The 17868-nt window shown below is 45.7% G+C and overlaps 1 protein-coding gene across 3 annotated transcripts; it reads left to right on the top strand.

Annotated features, from left to right (window-relative positions):
• The first annotated feature begins 2764 nt into the window (after positions 1-2764).
• Positions 2765-17626, top strand: NTMT1 (N-terminal Xaa-Pro-Lys N-methyltransferase 1). Of its 3 annotated transcripts, none has more exons than XR_012850292.1 (5): positions 2765-2866; positions 9528-9702; positions 10873-11125; positions 14258-14797; positions 17336-17626. XR_012850292.1 is itself a non-coding variant. In XM_075835194.1 (4 exons), the coding sequence occupies exons 1-4, from the start codon at positions 2796-2798 to the stop codon at positions 14512-14514; spliced, it is 756 nt and encodes a 251-aa protein (XP_075691309.1). In that variant the 5' UTR covers positions 2765-2795; the 3' UTR covers positions 14515-15064. The 3 variants fall into 3 exon arrangements, 1 of the variants encoding a protein (XP_075691309.1); XR_012850291.1 differs by lacking the exon at positions 17336-17626 and adding an exon at positions 14893-15064; XM_075835194.1 differs by lacking the exon at positions 17336-17626 and having other exon boundaries at positions 14258-15064.
• Positions 17627-17868: the final 242 nt, after the last annotated feature.

Below are 17868 nucleotides of genomic sequence, written 5' to 3'. Positions count from 1 at the left end.
CAGCCTATATTGAAATTCATATGTCAACAACCAATACATCCTCATAGCTGTCACTTCTCATATTCAAGGGTATGCATACCATAGAGGCAGGGCGGCCCACGCGGCTGCTTTGGGTCATCGTAGAGAGGCAACCAGCCTAGGTTAGCTTCATCCCTTACTTCAATGGGTGGCTAGATGGATCCCCTCTCTGCAGGCCATGCAATATTAGCAATATATGGGGAGTTAACCCAAGAAGCATGAAAAGTAGATGTGGGGCAAACAAGCACTAAGTCCTCCTGTCCCAGGAGGTTTGGCGGCATGGCGATACCAATCTGTCTATCGAAGAATGAATCCATTTGCATACATACCTGGATAAGGTGTCCCCTTTAAGTGACGGCAGCAGCCAATAGATTATCATGGGGACTTGCATTTTCTATATGGGGCTATTATTCAGTCTTTGTACAATCTCGTAACTTACTGTCCTGGTTTATATTTGGCTCAGGTGCATTCTCTGCCTGTGGGTGTGATTTAGTCAGTTACGGGGTGTGATTGTTTTACCCTGCTGTCATGGTTGCAGCTCTTGGACAATGACCAGGTATATGAAGACTCTCCTCACTGTGTAGTATTAGCTGTGGCCGATTAGTAGAGTTAAAGTTATGACAAATATGAGCCTATAGGTCCTCGCTAAAATTATGTAGGATCATGTTCAGTGCACTTGTACTAATGGATTGTGGAATGGCATAAATAGCAATTGCTGCGTACATACGTATTATCAGAATGGCTCCATTTACATGCAGTGAACTGATAATAAGCTGGCAGGGTTCCCCTATGTGGACAGAAGACCCTCGCAATGTATGAGCAGCCTAAAAAGCTCTTCGGTCTGTACAGTAGCCTTCAAATGCAGCAAAGGGGTCTCTGGATCCTCCTCAAGCACCAACCTCTGCACTCCTACAGCCGCACTATAGTTGCAGCCCCTCTTAATGCTGGTGCCCTAGGCTGGTGCCAAGTGACTGGTCTATTCTGTAACCTTCTAATTTGTAAAAAGCTATCTAAAGTAAAAAGAAGTTTATTCATGCTGCGGTGATAGAAAACCATTATATGTCAGCATCAAAAGGGTTAACCCCAGTACAGTATTAGTGGCTTCTGGTTCAGGTTACACCATTCTGCAACTTCTCTCACTAGGTGGCTGCATATACTTGTCTATAGATCAGTAATGCTCACAATGTAATTCCCTACTGTCTTCATCTCCCCCAGTGTTTACTGATAAGGGCTCCCCCATTTTTTTTGTAGGGGGTCCTGTTTAGTCTTGTTGTTAAAGGGGCATGCACTGATAACTGCAATAATCAGAATGATAAGGGCTGCATGTGATAATGCTCCAAAAATGTGTGCCCTCAGGCAAACTTTATTTATATTAGCACTGTACAGTTGGGTGACCCCAAAGATGGCAGCACTCTGCACGATGTGCCGGGGGAAAACCTGCCACTGCATCTACCCACTCAGTCAGACTGTCTGACTTAGTTACACACCAGAGGAATCAGTGGTGCCCAGCGCACCTTTACAGTCTTCCCCTGGGAGTCCAGCCATTGGTCAACCCAGACCATCCTTCATGACTGCCCGGGCACATCTGATAGGGTCCCCCACACTGAAGACCAACCCTGCGGTTTACTCGCCATGTTCCGGAAATGCCAACTTCATGTGTGCCCAGTGCCACAATCCCGCCTTACAGCAAATCAAATACAGAACAAGGGCTGGGTAGATTGGGGTGGGACTTCACCCTGTGTCCCTAGATTGGGGGGGCGGGACTTCACCCTGTGTCCCTAGATTTGGGGGGGCGGGACTTCACCCTGTGTCCCAGGATTGGGGGGGGGGGCGGGACTTCACCCTGTGTCCCTAGATGGGGGGGCGGGACTTCACCCTGTGTCCCTAGATTGGGGGGGGTGGGACTTCACCCTGTGTCCCTAGATTTGGGGGGGCGGGACTTCACCCTGTGTCCCAGGATTGGGGGTGGGGCGGGACTTCACCCTGTGTCCCTGCATGGGGGGGGCGGGACTTCACCCTGTGTCCCTAGATTGGGGGGGCGGGACTTCACCCTGTGTCCCTAGATTGGGGGGGCGGGACTTCACCCTGTGTCCCTATGCTGCCCTTTAAAAAACCCCTTGGCCCTGTCCTACCCTACTCCCCCCACCAATCCTAACACTTTATCTTCCTGCCGTTACACCTGCTTTTAGACACTGGTGCCACCAGCCAAGCCATGTTCATCTCTTTACCTCTCCCTTCCAAACCATGACCAGCGGGCGCCCCATCTGGCTCATTGCGGGCATCTTTAGCTCACTCTTCACACTTTCTGCCTGTAGAAAATGTCACGATCAATGTAAATATATATAATTTATACACATTGCGGCAACTATATTTTGTAATGCGATGACTAATAAACGGTCTTAACTAAGTGGTAAAGGGACCATAATCATTACAGATTGTCTTTAAGGTGGGCTCATAAACTTTTCTCAATGAGTGCGGGGCCACTAATAATACTATTACATTCTAAACGTGCACTGTGACTATTATTATATTATTACAGGAATCACTTAGAATCTCTAATGTCAGGACTCACCACGTCAGTGACACATAATAGATTATCTGTCATTTAGTTGCCGGCAGTATTATGATTGGATAGCTGAGCTGTCAATTTAGTAGGATCGCGTCGCTGACTGGTTAGTCAGTGTGTGAGCTTTTGAGCACTGATTGGCTGACTACGCTATGCACGAGTTTGATTGGTTAGCATGCTGTCAGGCCGGAAGAGTGCTGGACTTGTCCACATGCGCCCTCTAGCATTGAGCGGTGGCTGGAGTCGGCGGGTGGCGGCGAGGTGTCCGGGTGGGAAGTGTCAGTGAGTATCGGGGATTGTGTCACATGTCGTGTGTGCTGCGGACGCCGTTATGGAACCGGTTCTGGGATGTTATATGTGAACAGGGAAACCGCATCTGTATCTGTACACTCAACGTCATTTCCAGGTCCATCCAGTCCGATCATAACTACAGAGACAGGGGTTCATAGAGAAGACCTGACCCAATACTCCTTGTGATTATTCCTGCCCCAGTACTACACATCTACCCCCTGATTACAACTGCCCCAGTACTACACATTTACCCCCCCTGATTATACCTGCCCCAGTACTACACATCTACCCCCATGATTATGCCTGCCCCAGTACTACACATCTACCCCCTGATTATACCTGCCCCAGTACTAAACATCTACCCCCCCTGATTACAACTGCCCCAGTACTACACATTTACCCCCGATTATACCTGCCCCAGTACTACACATCTACCCCCTGATTATACCTGCCCCAGTACTAAACATCTACCCCCTGATTATACCTGCCCCAGTACTACACATTTACCCCCATGATTATGCCTGCCCCAATACTACACATCAACCCCCTGATTATACCTGCCCCAGTACTACACATCTACCCCCTGATTATACCTGTCCCAGTACTAAACATCTACCCCCCCTGATTACAACTGCCCCAGTACTACACATTTACCCCCGATTATACCTGCCCCAGTACTACACATCTACCCCCTGATTATACCTGCCCCAGTACTGCACATCTACCCCCCCTTATTACAACTGCCCCAGTACTACACATCTACCCCCTGATTATACCTGCCCCCGTACTACACATCTACCCCCCCTGATTACAACTGCCCCAGTACTACACATCTGCCCCCTGATTACAACTGCCCCAGTACTAAACATCTACCCCCCTGATTATACCTGCCCCAGTACTACACATCTACCCGCTTGATTATACCTGCCCCAATACTACACATCTACCCCCCCTGATTATACCTGCCCCAGTACTACACATCTACCCCCTGAATATACCTGCCCCAGTACTACACATCTACCCCCCCTGATTACAACTGCCCCAGTACTGCACATCTACCCCCTGATTATACCTGCCCCAATACTACACATCTACCCCCTGATTATGCCTGCCCCAGTACTAAACATCTACCCCCCTGATTATACCTGCCCCAGTACTACACATCTACCCCCCTGATTATACCTGCCCCAGTACTAAACATCTACCCCCCCTGATTATACCTGCCCCAGTACTACACATCTACCCCCCTGATTATACCTGCCCCAGTACTAAACATCTACCCCCCTGATTATACCTGCCCCAGTACTAAACATCTACCCGATTGATTATACCTGCCCCAGTACTAAACATCTACCCCCTGATTATACCTGCCCCAGTACTACACATCAACCCCCTGATTATACCTGCCCCAGTACTACACATCTACCCCCTGATTATACCTGCCCCAGTACTACACATCTACCCCCTGATTATACCTGCCCCAGTATTACACATCTACCCCCCTGATTATACCTGCCCCAGTACTACACATCTACCCCCCTGATTATACCTGCCCCAGTACTGCACATCTACCCCCTGATTACAACTGCCCCAATACTACACATCTACCCCCTGATTATGCCTGCCCCAGTACTAAACATCTACCCCCCTGATTATACCTGCCCCAGTACTACACATCTACCCCCCTGATTATACCTGCCCCAGTACTAAACATCTACCCCCCCTGATTATACCTGCCCCAGTACTACACATCTACCCCCCTGATTATACCTGCCCCAGTACTACACATCTACCCCCCTGATTATACCTGCCCCAGTACTACACATCTACCCCCCTGATTATACCTGCCCCAGTACTAAACATCTACCCCCCTGATTATACCTGCCCCAGTACTAAACATCTACCCGCTTGATTATACCTGCCCCAGTACTACACATCTACCCCCCCTGATTATACCTGCCCCAGTACTAAACATCTACCCCCTGATTATACCTGCCCCAGTACTACACATCAACCCCCTGATTATACCTGCCCCAGTACTACACATCTACCCCCTGATTATACCTGCCCCAGTATTACACATCTACCCCCCTGATTATACCTGCCCCAGTACTACACATCTACCCTCCTGATTATACCTGCCCCAGTATTACACATCAACCCCCTGATTATACCTGTCCCAGTACTACACATCTACCCCCCCTGATTACAACTGTCCCAGTACTACACATCTACCCCCATGATTATGCCTGCCCCAGTACTAAACATCTACCCCCTGATTATACCTGCCCCAGTACTACACATCTACCCCCTGATTATACCTGCCCCAATACTACACATCTACCCCCTGATTATGCCTGCCCCAGTACTACACATCTACCCCCTGATTACAACTGCCCCAGTACTAAACATCTACCCCCCTGATTATACCTGCCCCAGTACTACACATCAACCCCCTGATTATACCTGCCCCAGTACTACACATCAACCCCCTGATTATACCTGCCCCAATACTACACATCTACCCCCTGATTATGCCTGCCCCAGTACTAAACATCTACCCCCTGATTATACCTGCCCCAATACTACACATCTACCCCCTGATTACAACTGCCCCAGTACTAAACATCTACCCCCCTGATTATACCTGCCCCAGTACTGCACATCTACCCCCCCTGATTACAACTGCCCCAGTACTACACATCTACCCCCCCCTGATTACAACTTCCCCAGTGCTGCACATCTACCCCCCTGATTATACCTGCCCCAGTACTAAACATCTACCCCCCTGATTATACCTGCCCCAGTACTAAACATCTACCCCCCTGATTATACCTGCCCCAGTACTACACATCTACCCCCCCCCCTGATTACAACTTCCCCAATACTAAGCATCTACCCCCCTGATTACAACTGCCCCAGTACTACACATCTACCCCCCTGATTACAACTGCCCCAGTACTACACATCTACCCCCTGATTACAACTGCCCCAGTACTACACATTTACCCCCGATTATACCTGCCCCAGTACTACACATCTACCCCCTGATTATACCTGCCCCAATACTACACATCTACCCCCTGATTATGCCTGCCCCAGTACTACACATCTACCCCCTGATTACAACTGCCCCAGTACTAAACATCTACCCCCCTGATTATACCTGCCCCAGTACTACACATCTACCCCCCTGATTATACCTGCCCCAGTACTAAACATCTACCCCCCTGATTATACCTGCCCCAGTACTACACATCAACCCCCTGATTATACCTGCCCCAGTACTAAACATCTACCCCCCTGATTATACCTGCCCCAGTACTAAACATCTACCCCCCTGATTACAACTGCCCCAGTACTACACATCTACCCCCCTGATTACAACTGCCCCAGTACTACACATCTACCCCCTGATTATACCTGCCCCAGTACTAAACATCTACCCCCCTGATTATACCTGCCCCAGTACTACACATCTACCCCCCCCTGATTACAACTGCCCCAGTACTACACATCTACCCCCCTGATTACAACTGCCCCAGTACTACACATCTACCCCCCTGATTACAACTGCCCCAGTACTACACATCTACCCCCCTGATTACAACTGCCCCAGTACTACACATCTACCCCCTGATTACAACTGCCCCAGTACTACACATTTACCTCCGATTATACCTGCCCCAGTACTACACATCTACCCCCCCCCCCGATTATACCTGCCCCAGTACTACACATTTACCCCCGATTATACCTGCCCCAGTACTACACATCTACCCCCCCCCCCCGATTATACCTGCCCCAGTACTACACATCTACCCCCCCTGATTATACCTGCCCCAGTACTACACATCTACCCCCTGATTACAACTGCCCCAGTACTACACATTTACCTCCGATTATACCTGCCCCAGTACTACACATCTACCCCCCTGATTACAACTTTCCCAGTACTACACATCTACCCCTCTGATTATACCTGCCCCAGTTCTACAAATCTGCCCCACTACTGGCATTTCTCCCTGGACCATTAGAGTGAGAAGATTAGACATTCGTACTTGGCGTCTCTCGCCCGTTGTGTTTAGGGTTCCTCTTCCTGTTCATTCCTTTTCTATATACTGGTGTAGAAAGAGGAAACATCAGCGTTCGTCTGTGTTCACATTTACGTTGGAGCCTCTGTCTGCAATCTTGTCAGATTTGATGTCAGGAATGGTGCTTCATTTTTCTTGCCATCAGAACATTGATAAGTCAGTGAGGTCTGTGTGGCGCCGTTCACACCTGTCACAGAGTTGTAACTTCTAGTATGAACGGAACCAAATGCATATGTGAAAAGAGCCTTACCTGTCCAGACGTCTTAATTCTGTTTTAAAAACTCTTGGCAAAGCTGACCTACTGGGGGGAGAAATATTATTACTGGTGCACGGTATGAACATTGCGCCAGTCTCTCCCTAGTGCAGTGGGTGCCAGTCATTAGGGGGGTGCAGGCACCGGCTTCTTTATCTGTCGGGCGCGGCTGAACTACATGGATTCCAGCAGATGACTCCCTGCGATCAGATCGTCTAGGGGGGGGGGGGGGGGTATGCAGTATGAGATGGGCTCTCCTCATGGGTCACCCCCTTTAATACACAATGTGATGTAGACCTAGGTATATGTAGGTGCTTCAGGGCTTTCTATAGGCGACCAGGAATCACACGATCAGTGCTGAGTTCGGATAGTTTGAAAGCTCCGAGGTATGAAATGCCCCTGAAGTGTTGATCCAGTGGGTATCATATAATCACTTGAGGGTAATCTACCCACTTGAATAGTATGGCACACTGCACACGTACGTCGTCTAATTTAAACACTCCCCTCCACATTAGCCCAGTCCCTCAAGATAAGCTTTACCTTTTCCACTTGTCACGAGGATTGTAGGGTACGGCGCCCCTATGAGACGCTTATCACAATTGGTTAATGGAGTCTTCGCAGTTCATAAAAAATGTGGCCAATAAAGCAAAAAGTGGCACTAGTCACCTGACAGATCCACCGGATTTCCAGCCTAGCCGCTCTGGTCCTCCCCGCCGCTGTTTGTTGACATGGCTGCAGCGATGACGTGCCCATATACCCATGTCACCAAACCGCAGCGGGGAGAAGCGGCTGCGCTGGAACACTGGGGTATTTGTCGGGTGAGTAATAACTTTTTTTATTTTTTTTATCGCTTTCCCCGCCTTGGCCACATTTTTTGTTTATAAACCTGGAAAACCCCTTTTACGTCTTTTAGGTTCCTTACCCCACTGCAAACCCCTGACTTCCAGTTCTGGGGGTGACACCCAGTCCAGAGTACCAGGAGATGCTCGCAAGCACACGAGATGCCCCTCTAACCTTTGACACTTGTGGGGTCTTTTGGCCCTGGAGGGTTGGTAGGTCCTTCTTCTTCTGGATGGGGCTTATGATAGACCACACCCTTGTGTATTTTTGCACTTGGTCTCATACATGGTCTCTTCCATACAGGACGCTAGAAATTCCTCCGCTCCCCTCAGGTTATTATTGGAACATTCCTTCGGCTCAATGACGTGTTTATAATATCAGCATTTAATTATGGTATTCCCCGCTGCGGACTACAGACAACACTGTATCTGTAGTCCGCTGACACATGGTTTTTTGGGGAAAAAAATGGGACCTTATTTTTTCCCCCAGGAGCCACCTGGAGTCTTTTTCTTATTAAGAATTGTTATCTGAGCGATTTCTTAATATTTTTTCTTTTTCTATAGGATGAGCTGCACTTTGTTTGTCAGGCTGCACAATCTATTTTCAGTCCAGAGATTCTTTTCCGTTTTTTTCCTGGCAGACACCCGCTGTTATTCTTGGACATGTAACGTGGGCGGTATGTGTGAATGCGAGGGGATCACTATTTTTAGTGAGCCGTCAAGATGAACAGATGGGGCCGCAGGGTCGGACTACCCCCGATAAGGCCATGGCTCATTCATACCCGTGTTCATGTGACACATTTTTATTTTTTTTGACGACTTTCTATATAACTGATTCATTCACCTGTCTAGGAGCAAATGGGTTAAACTGGCAAATCTTAAAAATAGAGGCGCTGTTCCCTGGCAAAGCCGATGCCCTCCATAAGAAGCTGTCACCGTTAATTCTCTGCATTGCAGGCGTAGGATTCTCCGGGCAGTGAAACATAATCCATGATAAAGTTTGGTGTGGAAAGTTGCACAGAGGTCGGAAAAAGCCAAATACATTGATCCCGACCATGCCCAGTCGCAAATAAAACTGCAGCCGTCAACCAAGTCACTCGGTATTTAAAGACGCTACGCTAGCTGAACGACCGAGAGAGAACTTCATACAGATGACTTCAATTTTTATTTTATTTTACATGCTTGTAAATTAAGGTTTCTCTCCAATATTTTAGATTTTTTTATGTTTATAATTTTTTTTTTCCTTTTTTAATTGTATATTTTTTTTATTTTAGTTTTCCCTTATTTGTCATGTTTTAAACGTTTAATACTTTTTATTTTTTATGTGTATTTATTGGTTTTTATTTTATAGTTTGTTGTTTTATTAAAATTTTTCTTTTATTTTTAACTTCATTTATTTTTTATTTCATTTTTTTTTAATGTTTTTTTTTTGTATTATTAATAATAATTGTTTCTCATTCTTTTAGCGATTTTTCCATCATGTCAACCGGCCTGGTAGAAGATGAATCCCAATTTTACTGTAAAGCCAAGAAATACTGGAAAAATGTCCCCCCCACAGTGGATGGCATGCTGGGAGGATACGGTCATATATCCAGTATCGATATCAATGGCTCCAAAAAGTTCCTGCAGAAATTCCTGCGAGTGAGTAAACCTAGAGATGCTGATAAATCTTGTCACCCCTGCGCTATAATTAGACTTGTAAGTCCGCTGCGTGCGCGGCTGGGAAATCCGGATGAGCTGTACGAGTGCTGGCAGAGAGGAGCGACACGAGGACTCGGGGTTACATTTAGTTTCTCCGATTTTTACAGTTGCAAAAACGATTACCAGCAAGTGGGAGGCATAAGTGAAACTGGGCTATACTATCATGTTAGTGATTTTAGAGTATTTCATTTATTTATAGTGGCGACTTGTTCTGCAGCGTCGTATACAATGGAGAGCAATGCGTTAACGCCAATCTTGGTAAATGTACATTTATCCAAACTAGTAAGGAAGAAATGGGAAACTTCCTCGTAGCAACCAATCAGGATTCTGTTTTTATATTCCAAAAGGCCTTAGAAAAATGGGAGCTGGAATCTGATTGGTTGCTATGGGAAACATGTCCACTTTTCCTTTTATACTCATTTTGATAAATCTTCTGTTGTGCCTCATATATAAGAAGCAGTGAGTGCGACAAAAGTCGAAATGGAGTTATTGCCCATAACAACCAATCAGATTTCAGCTGTTATTTTGTAATCTGCACTGAAAAAATGAAAGCTGGAATCTGATTGGTTGTTTTGGGCAGTGACTCCATTTTTGTTTCTCTGCAGCGGTTCTTGCGTATGAGGTTCTGACACGTCTCAAATCCAGCCTACCGTGCTCTTCAGGACCCCAATTAATGAAGCCTTTATAGCGGATACCTTGGGGATCTGTGTAATCTTCTGGCCAGGGCCCGATGCTCATAGGAGCTGTAGACCATAAGGCATCTGTCCCCTACTACTTGTTATCCTACCAAATGTAAGTGACCAAGAAGTAAGGGGCAAACTGCAGGATCAGACTACACAGGGTTTGTTTGTAGTCTGTATCCATGGAGACACATAGGTCTGCATAGGAGCTGTAGAAATAAAATGCTAGGAGATTTTGAATCAAGCCCTATCGAAAGTTTTCATTTTTATTATCTTAGATGCATTGGATCAAAAAAATTAAAATTGACTGCAAAGATAAAGCCCCCCCCCCCCCCCCCCCCCGCACATTAGGCAGAACGGAGATCCACAGCATGTGCTCCCCTCTGGATGAGCCTCCTTATCTCAGGATTATCTTTCTTCTGTTTCACAGGACGGGCCCCACAAAACCGGCACCTCGTGTGCTTTAGACTGTGGAGCTGGTATTGGCCGGATCACCAAACGCCTCTTGTTGCCGGTCTTCAAAACAGTAGACATGGTTGATGTCACCGACGAGTTTCTAAGCAAAGCGAAAGGTTATCTGGGGGATGACGGGAAGAGGATCGGTGACTACTATTGCTGCGGATTACAAGAATTTGTCCCGGAGCCCAATCACTATGACGTTATTTGGATCCAGTGGGTGATAGGTGAGGTCGATTGCTTACCTGTAGCTTCACATCATTTCATACCCTGTGACCGATTTACAGTGAAATTCATAAAATCCCTGGATCAACCCATCTCCATAAATCTAGTAATATTATTACACTCAATAAAGGCATTTTCCCGTTTAGTATGTAATGGTGGTGACATGGATTTTCCATTCCCAAATTCATAGCCTTACATTTATGTGTTAAACTTCATTTACCACTTCTCTGCCCAATCCTCCGTCTTATCCAGATCCATTTATAAAAAAATACCGTCCTCCTTTATGTTAATTACTTTCCACAATTAAGTATCATCTGCAAAAATTGAAATCTTACTGTGCAATCCCGCTACAGGGTCATAAAGAAATATGTTAAACCGCATAGCACCCAATACTGCCCCCTATGGTACCCTACTTGTAAGTGACCCAATCTGAGTATGTACCAATAATAACCACCCTCTGTTTTCTATCACTGAGCTACTTACGCACATTATCTCCCAGTCCCAGCAGTCTCCTTTTATGTACCAATGTTTTACGCAGCTAGAAGATATATGGCATCCAAGGACTCCCCCGGTCCAGGCTAGAGCTAGAAGCTGATAGGTTCGTTTGACAGAACCGATCCCTCATAGACCCATGCCGATATGTCTTTACAGCGTTATTCTCATTGAGACATTCCAGGATTGCATCACTTAGAAAACCTTAAACATTTTACCCACAAGAGGTTAAATTTACAGGCCTATAGTTTCCGGGCTCGCTTTGTGACCCTGAATGAAATATTGGAACCACATTTGCAATGCGCCAGTCCTGTGGAACAGAACCTGCCGTGATAGAAGTAAGGGTCTGTCACTCTACTTAATTCCCGCAGGACTCGGGGGGTGTCCCCGGTGATTTGTCCATATTCATCTTTTTAAGGCAGCTCTGTACGTCTTCCTGGGTTAGGACAGGTGACCTTTTACGTCGAGTTTACTTTATTCCTCATCAATTTCACCCGTTATTTCTTTCCTCTTTGAACACAGTAGAGAAAAAAAAATGTTTCATAAATGTATATTTCTCCTCATCGCCCTCCACAATTCCTCCCTCATTAGTTTTTAAAGGGCCAACACTTCCAGTTTTAACCTTTTTTATTAATTCTGTCATTTGCGGCTTAGTTTTACTCTTTTGGTAATGAGTCTCTGTCTCCGGTTTTGCTGCCTTTATCTGTTCTTCACGTATTTTTTTTTCCCCCCGTAGCATTTTAGCGCTTCTTCGCTGCCTTCCTGGTTTAGTAGTTTACATGCTTTCTTTTTATCGTTTATTGCCCCTTTATATTTATCCACATTGGGTTTCTCCTTTTTCTAACCCTTTTAATGCCATAAGGTTACACATATTATAAATATCGGATTTAGTATCCATACTCTTATTTCTGAGGACATCGTCACGGTTAATGAGGTTAAGGGCATCTCTAAGATGATTGAACTTCGCCTTCCCGAATCTTCAGTATTTTTGAGATTTCTAAACATCCTATTAAAATAAGTTAATTCTATTACGGTCAATATTTCCTAGGTGCCCCCCAATCCCACACCTCTGTATTCTCTAGATGGGTCCTGCACCAGTTGGGAAATGTAATTATCTTTAGTTCTCGGCAGGAACTGGTTTCCTTTATAAGGTTTCAGCTTCCCAATTTATATCTGGGTAGTTGAAGTCCCCCCATGATAACGACCTCATTATGATTTGCTGCCCCCTCTATTTCCCTTAGTAATAGATTTTCTGTGGATTTTGTTATTTGTGCCTTATAGCAAATCCCTAACAGTATTTTAGGGCTTTTCCCCCCCATGTATTTCTACCTATAGACTCCACATGATCATTTCCCTCACATAGATCGTCCTGTGGTGAGGGTTTTACATAAGGTGAACCCCTCCCCCTTTACGGTTTTTACGATCTTTTCTGAACAGATTGTAACCCAGTAAGTAGCCGCCCAGTCATCGCTGTCATCCAGCCGTGTCTCCATTATCCCCACTGTCATACGTTTCCTCTGACGTTATTAATTCCGCTTCTAGCGGTGGCTAGCGTACAATGTAGCGTTTTTTTTTGTTTTTTTTAGGTCCTTCTTAACTTTTCTAAAGAAAAAAATAAATAAATCTAACATCTCCCTCTATTCCACCCCCAGTTCTCTATTTACACTATATTGCGCTCTACGTTTTCCGCCCCCCCCCCCCAATCCTAGATGAAACACTCCTCCAATCTCCTCGCCATGTCCCCAAGCTCCGTGGCACCCTCCCCATTTAGGTGCAGCCCATCCCCACCAGAGAGCCTGTAACCAACAGAGAAGTCAGCCCAGTTCTCCAAGAACCCTTCCTTCCTACACCAGTTCTTGAGCCACTAGTTCTCCTCGACGGTGTGACACGCGGTGCCGGTAATAGTTCAGAAAATACTACATTTGAGGTCCTTGCACTAAACTTACGGTCTAAATCCCTGAAATAATTAAGGACCTTCCACCTACCTCTAACTTTGTCATTGGTGCCAATGTGGTCCATGACAGCGGTGTCCTTACCAGCCCCTCCCCCCCATGTAATATATCAACCCGATCCGCAATATGTCCAACGCGAGCACCAGGTAGACAACACACTGTTTGACTAATCCGGTCTTTGTGACAGATTGCCCCATATTTCCCCCCCACCTGCACCTATATGGCCTGCCCTTACCCGACCCCTGAACTGACATTACCCCAACTTGGCAAAATGTATTGGGGTGTGCCAGATCAGGACTAGCCTCCCTGACACTCTTCCTTCTACCCCTGAATCTAAAGTCACAATCTCCGGTCAAAACAAACTTTTCCCACTGATCAGCAGTAGACGCCGTGAGGGATTCCTCTGGTTGCCCATTTTTTATGACACTAGAACAGACCAAATAGTGGCACCCTGCCGAGTGTCGTCTTTGTGAGTCGTGTTAATTAATCTGATTAATAAAGCAGTGGGAGAAGGGAAATGGTATGATTGGCTGCTGTCAACACAGTGCCAATGTCTTGCTTGACAGTCTGGTTGCTAGGAATAAATTGCCTAGCAACCACAGTGTTTTCCTTGTGGTCATCAGGCGGCTCATCCCTAACATTGTCTCTCAGGTCACGCAATTCTTGACGTGTCCCTTTCTTCTGTGGCAGGACATTTAACCGACAGTCACTTAGTGGATTTCCTGAAAAGGTGTAAAGCCGGCCTGAGACCGAACGGCATCATAGTCATCAAGGACAACATGGCCCATGAAGGAGTCATCATGGATGAGGTGGACAGCAGCATCTGCAGGGACATGGACCTGGTACGTCGCCTCATCAGACAAGCCGGCCTTGCGGTCCTGGCCCAGGAGAGGCAGGAGAACTTTCCTGAGGAAATCTACCATGTTTTTTCCATCGCCATGAGATAACTTCCACCACCGATGTCTGTGTCTGACCTCTGCACTGTTCTATGTTGCCAAAAGAATAAGCCCGATCTTGTTAGCTGCTTGATCAGTGCGCTGGAACGCCGCTAAAAGAGGTAACAGAAATTAGGACTAGATCTGGTCAAGGCTGCCCGTTACCCACATGCTGCGGCGTTGGCCAATTTGTGGGCATCGTCAACTTTCAAGAGAATATACCAAGACAATGCCAGAAAATAGCAGCCAAGGCGAGGTGGTCAGAGGACTAAGGATTTGCTATTACCATAACCAGGTATAGACCGTTTGCTGTGTTGTAGAATGAGCATTTCTCCGTCCCAGGGTCAGATGAGTGACCACCAATATGTCTGCTATTATTTTTTCCCACAGGTTGCTGCACCCAGCTTTCCAAGACTCCTGAATGACCAATCTGAATAGTGATGTGGCACTACATCCCCCTCTCACGTACTCATACTTAGAGGGGTTGTCCCAAGATTAAATGTTATACCCTAACCACAGGATAGGTGATAACATGCCAATCAGTTGGGGGGGGGGGGGGGGGGGAGTGTCCACTGGGACCCCCACTGATCATGAGAACAGGGGTTCCATTCCTCTGTATGAATGGAGCGACAGGTCATAGATGCGCCCTGATGCTGCATCCATTCTCTATGTCACTGCCAGAGATAGTGGAGCTCTGTGTAGCCCCGTGATTGGTGGGGGTCCCAGCAGTCAGACGCCCACCCATCAGCATGTTATGACCTATCCTGTATATAGGGGATAATATTTAATCTTGGGACAACCTCTTTAACAAGACAATGTTTCAACTTGGGGGTCGTGGAAAGATGGATGACAATCCCTCTGGAACCTGTAAAGGCAGCCACAGTGGGAGAAATGTTTTTTTAACCCTTTCAGGTAGTCCCATAGCACAATTAATGCACTCAGCGGTATGAGAACTAAGACTATTTAAGTGAACGCTCGTGGATCGTGTTTGCCAAAAAAAAAGGACGCGTGCTGTTGTGGGGTTAAGAAATTTAGTGAACCGGTCGCTGACATCCTGGAGGCAGCTATTTTGTTGTTGGGACTATTCACATTACCAATACAGTTTAAGAACTTGTACGAGATTAAAAAAATAATTCCAGAAACAGCGCCACTCTTGTCCGTGGGCTGTGTGTGGTATTGCAGAATTCAAGTAAATGGGGCTAAGCTGCAATACCACACCCAGCCTATAAACAAGAGTGGCACTGTTTCCTGTCGAAAGCCACCATGTCTTTCTAATCTCATGCCACCCCTTTAGTATAGGAACTGTTGGCGTTTTACATTGCACGTCTTCAGATACTGAGAATATACAAGGATCTGGGCTTAGTGTGAATTGAGTGAGACATATTTTGAATATAATAAATTATTTTTTTGGTAAATCTTGTTTTCTTTTCCCTGCGGTACTTTCTCAACTATATCCTACTGGTTGTCACCCAACTTTCCTAAACTCCTGATTGGCAAATCTACCAACTTGCAACATTTCATCCCTTCCATAATAATGCATAGCTAAGCAGATCTGCCATTCAAGAGTCTAGGAAAGCTGGATCCAAGTGAGAGCTGTTAAAGAGGGGGGTGCTAAACAGCCCCCAACATCCATATGCCACATGGGACCTTGCCTTTGATTTCAGAGGACAGATCAGATATTTAAAAGGTAACTAAACTTTAAAAAAAAAAAAAAAAAACTAGTGACATGTCAGAAGTTTGGATTGGTGGGGGTCCGAGCACTGAGACCCCACTTCCGGAAAAAGCCAGTGTACGGACTCAATAGAAAATCTATGAGCCCGTACTCTGATACATCAGCTGTCCGGAAAGACACGAAACGGCCTCCGTGCTCGGCCCCCATCAATCCAAACTTCTGACATGTCAGAAGTTTGTCAAACGTTTAGCTGCGCTTTCAATTTAAAAAAACACTTTTTTACATTAAAATAAGTCTCCATACATAAATTACACATTCTTTATCGTCACGAACATAATACATTTATAGCGTCATTTGAGGTTTACGCGTTTCTAAAATTTTAAAAAAAACTGCTTTCTTTCACTTATTAGGGTATGTTCACACATGCACGTCCGTTACGGCTGAAATTACAGAGCTGTTTTCAGGAGAAAACAGCTCCTGAATTTCAGACGTAATTGCTCGTACTTGCGTTTTTCGAGGCGGCAATTACGGACGTAATTGGCTCCATTGAAGAACGGCTTCAATTACGTCTCAAGAAGTGACATGCACTTCTTTGACGCGGGCGTCTTTTTACACGCCGTCTTTTGACAGCGGCGCGTAAATAAAACAGCCGGTGTGCACAGAACATCGTAAGACCCATTGCTTTCAATGGGCAGATGTTTGCCGGCGCTTTGGAGCCGTATTTTCGGACGTAATTTGAGGCGTAAAAAGCCCGAATTACGTCCGTAAATAGGGCGTGTGAACATACCCTTATTGTGAGGCACGAGGTATTATGAATTTTGAACCTCCATGTGCCTTATGTTAATAGTAATTAACCCCCATCCTGTTCCTCACACTAACCCAATGTTGTCCATTATGACTGAGGAACACGATGGGGTTAATTACTATTAACGTGAGCAACATGGAGGTTCAATCAGATAACGGAAGAACTTTATTTTTTATTGTTGGCAAAACTATCGTTCTGGTATAGAGTATCGCAATACTACATGAAGTATCGGTATCGAAGTCCAAATTCTGGTATCGTGACAACCCTACAATGCAATACAAGCGGCAGGATGCCGTTCAGTGCGGAGTCAGTCAGCCTAATCTCTCTGTGAGTGAGATTTTTTTTTTTTTTTCCAGTTGGTCTAACAGACTGAGCGGTGAATGGCATCCAGCAGCTTGTGTTGCATCGTAGAACATACAAGCTGCAGAAGACAAAAAGGTGCAAAATTTTCAACTAAACCAAATTGTAAATATGTTTCAATATATAAAAGGTCTACAGAAGGTGAACATGTTACCAGCAAAGTGTGAAACTAAAAAAAGCTATTGTATAGAATACAAAAAACAAAAACAAAACAGGCAATCAAGGTTTTTATTCTGACCTTTTGTACTTTACCTATGGATTTTAATAGAAGTGCCTCGTCATTGAAACGTTGCCTTTTGAGGTCTATAAGAAATTGGTTAATAAACGCTTTATTAACTACTTATTCTATACTATATTGTATATTCGTTTCACACATTGCCGGTAACACATTTTATTCCGGATTCAGATGAGCGTTCCGGTATATTATGGCCACAACTCTGCAGGATTAGAGCTCGGGTCTAATGACCTGAACTAAAAGCATGGGTTGGGATGTGCAGCATTAAATAGGTTTTCCCATCTTGGACAGGTG

This window comes from Rhinoderma darwinii, chromosome 8 (assembly GCF_050947455.1).
Source record: "Rhinoderma darwinii isolate aRhiDar2 chromosome 8, aRhiDar2.hap1, whole genome shotgun sequence".
Taxonomy (NCBI): Eukaryota; Metazoa; Chordata; class Amphibia; order Anura; family Rhinodermatidae; genus Rhinoderma; species Rhinoderma darwinii.
The sequence above is the reverse complement of the archived record's forward strand: the minus strand, read 5'-3'. Positions and strand labels throughout refer to the sequence as shown.

What these genes read in the sequence shown, in the direction of transcription:
- NTMT1 (XM_075835194.1), top strand. Translation starts at nt 2,796, where the DNA reads ATGCGCCCTCTAGCATTGAGCGGTGGCTGGAGTCGGCGGGTGGCGGCG. An exon ending in TGTCCGGGTGGGAAGTGTCA is followed by an intron (nt 2,867 to 9,527) that starts GTGAGTATCGGG and finishes TCATTCTTTTAG; the next exon opens with CGATTTTTCCATCATGTCAA. An exon ending in TCCTGCAGAAATTCCTGCGA is followed by an intron (nt 9,703 to 10,872) that starts GTGAGTAAACCT and finishes TCTGTTTCACAG; the next exon opens with GACGGGCCCCACAAAACCGG.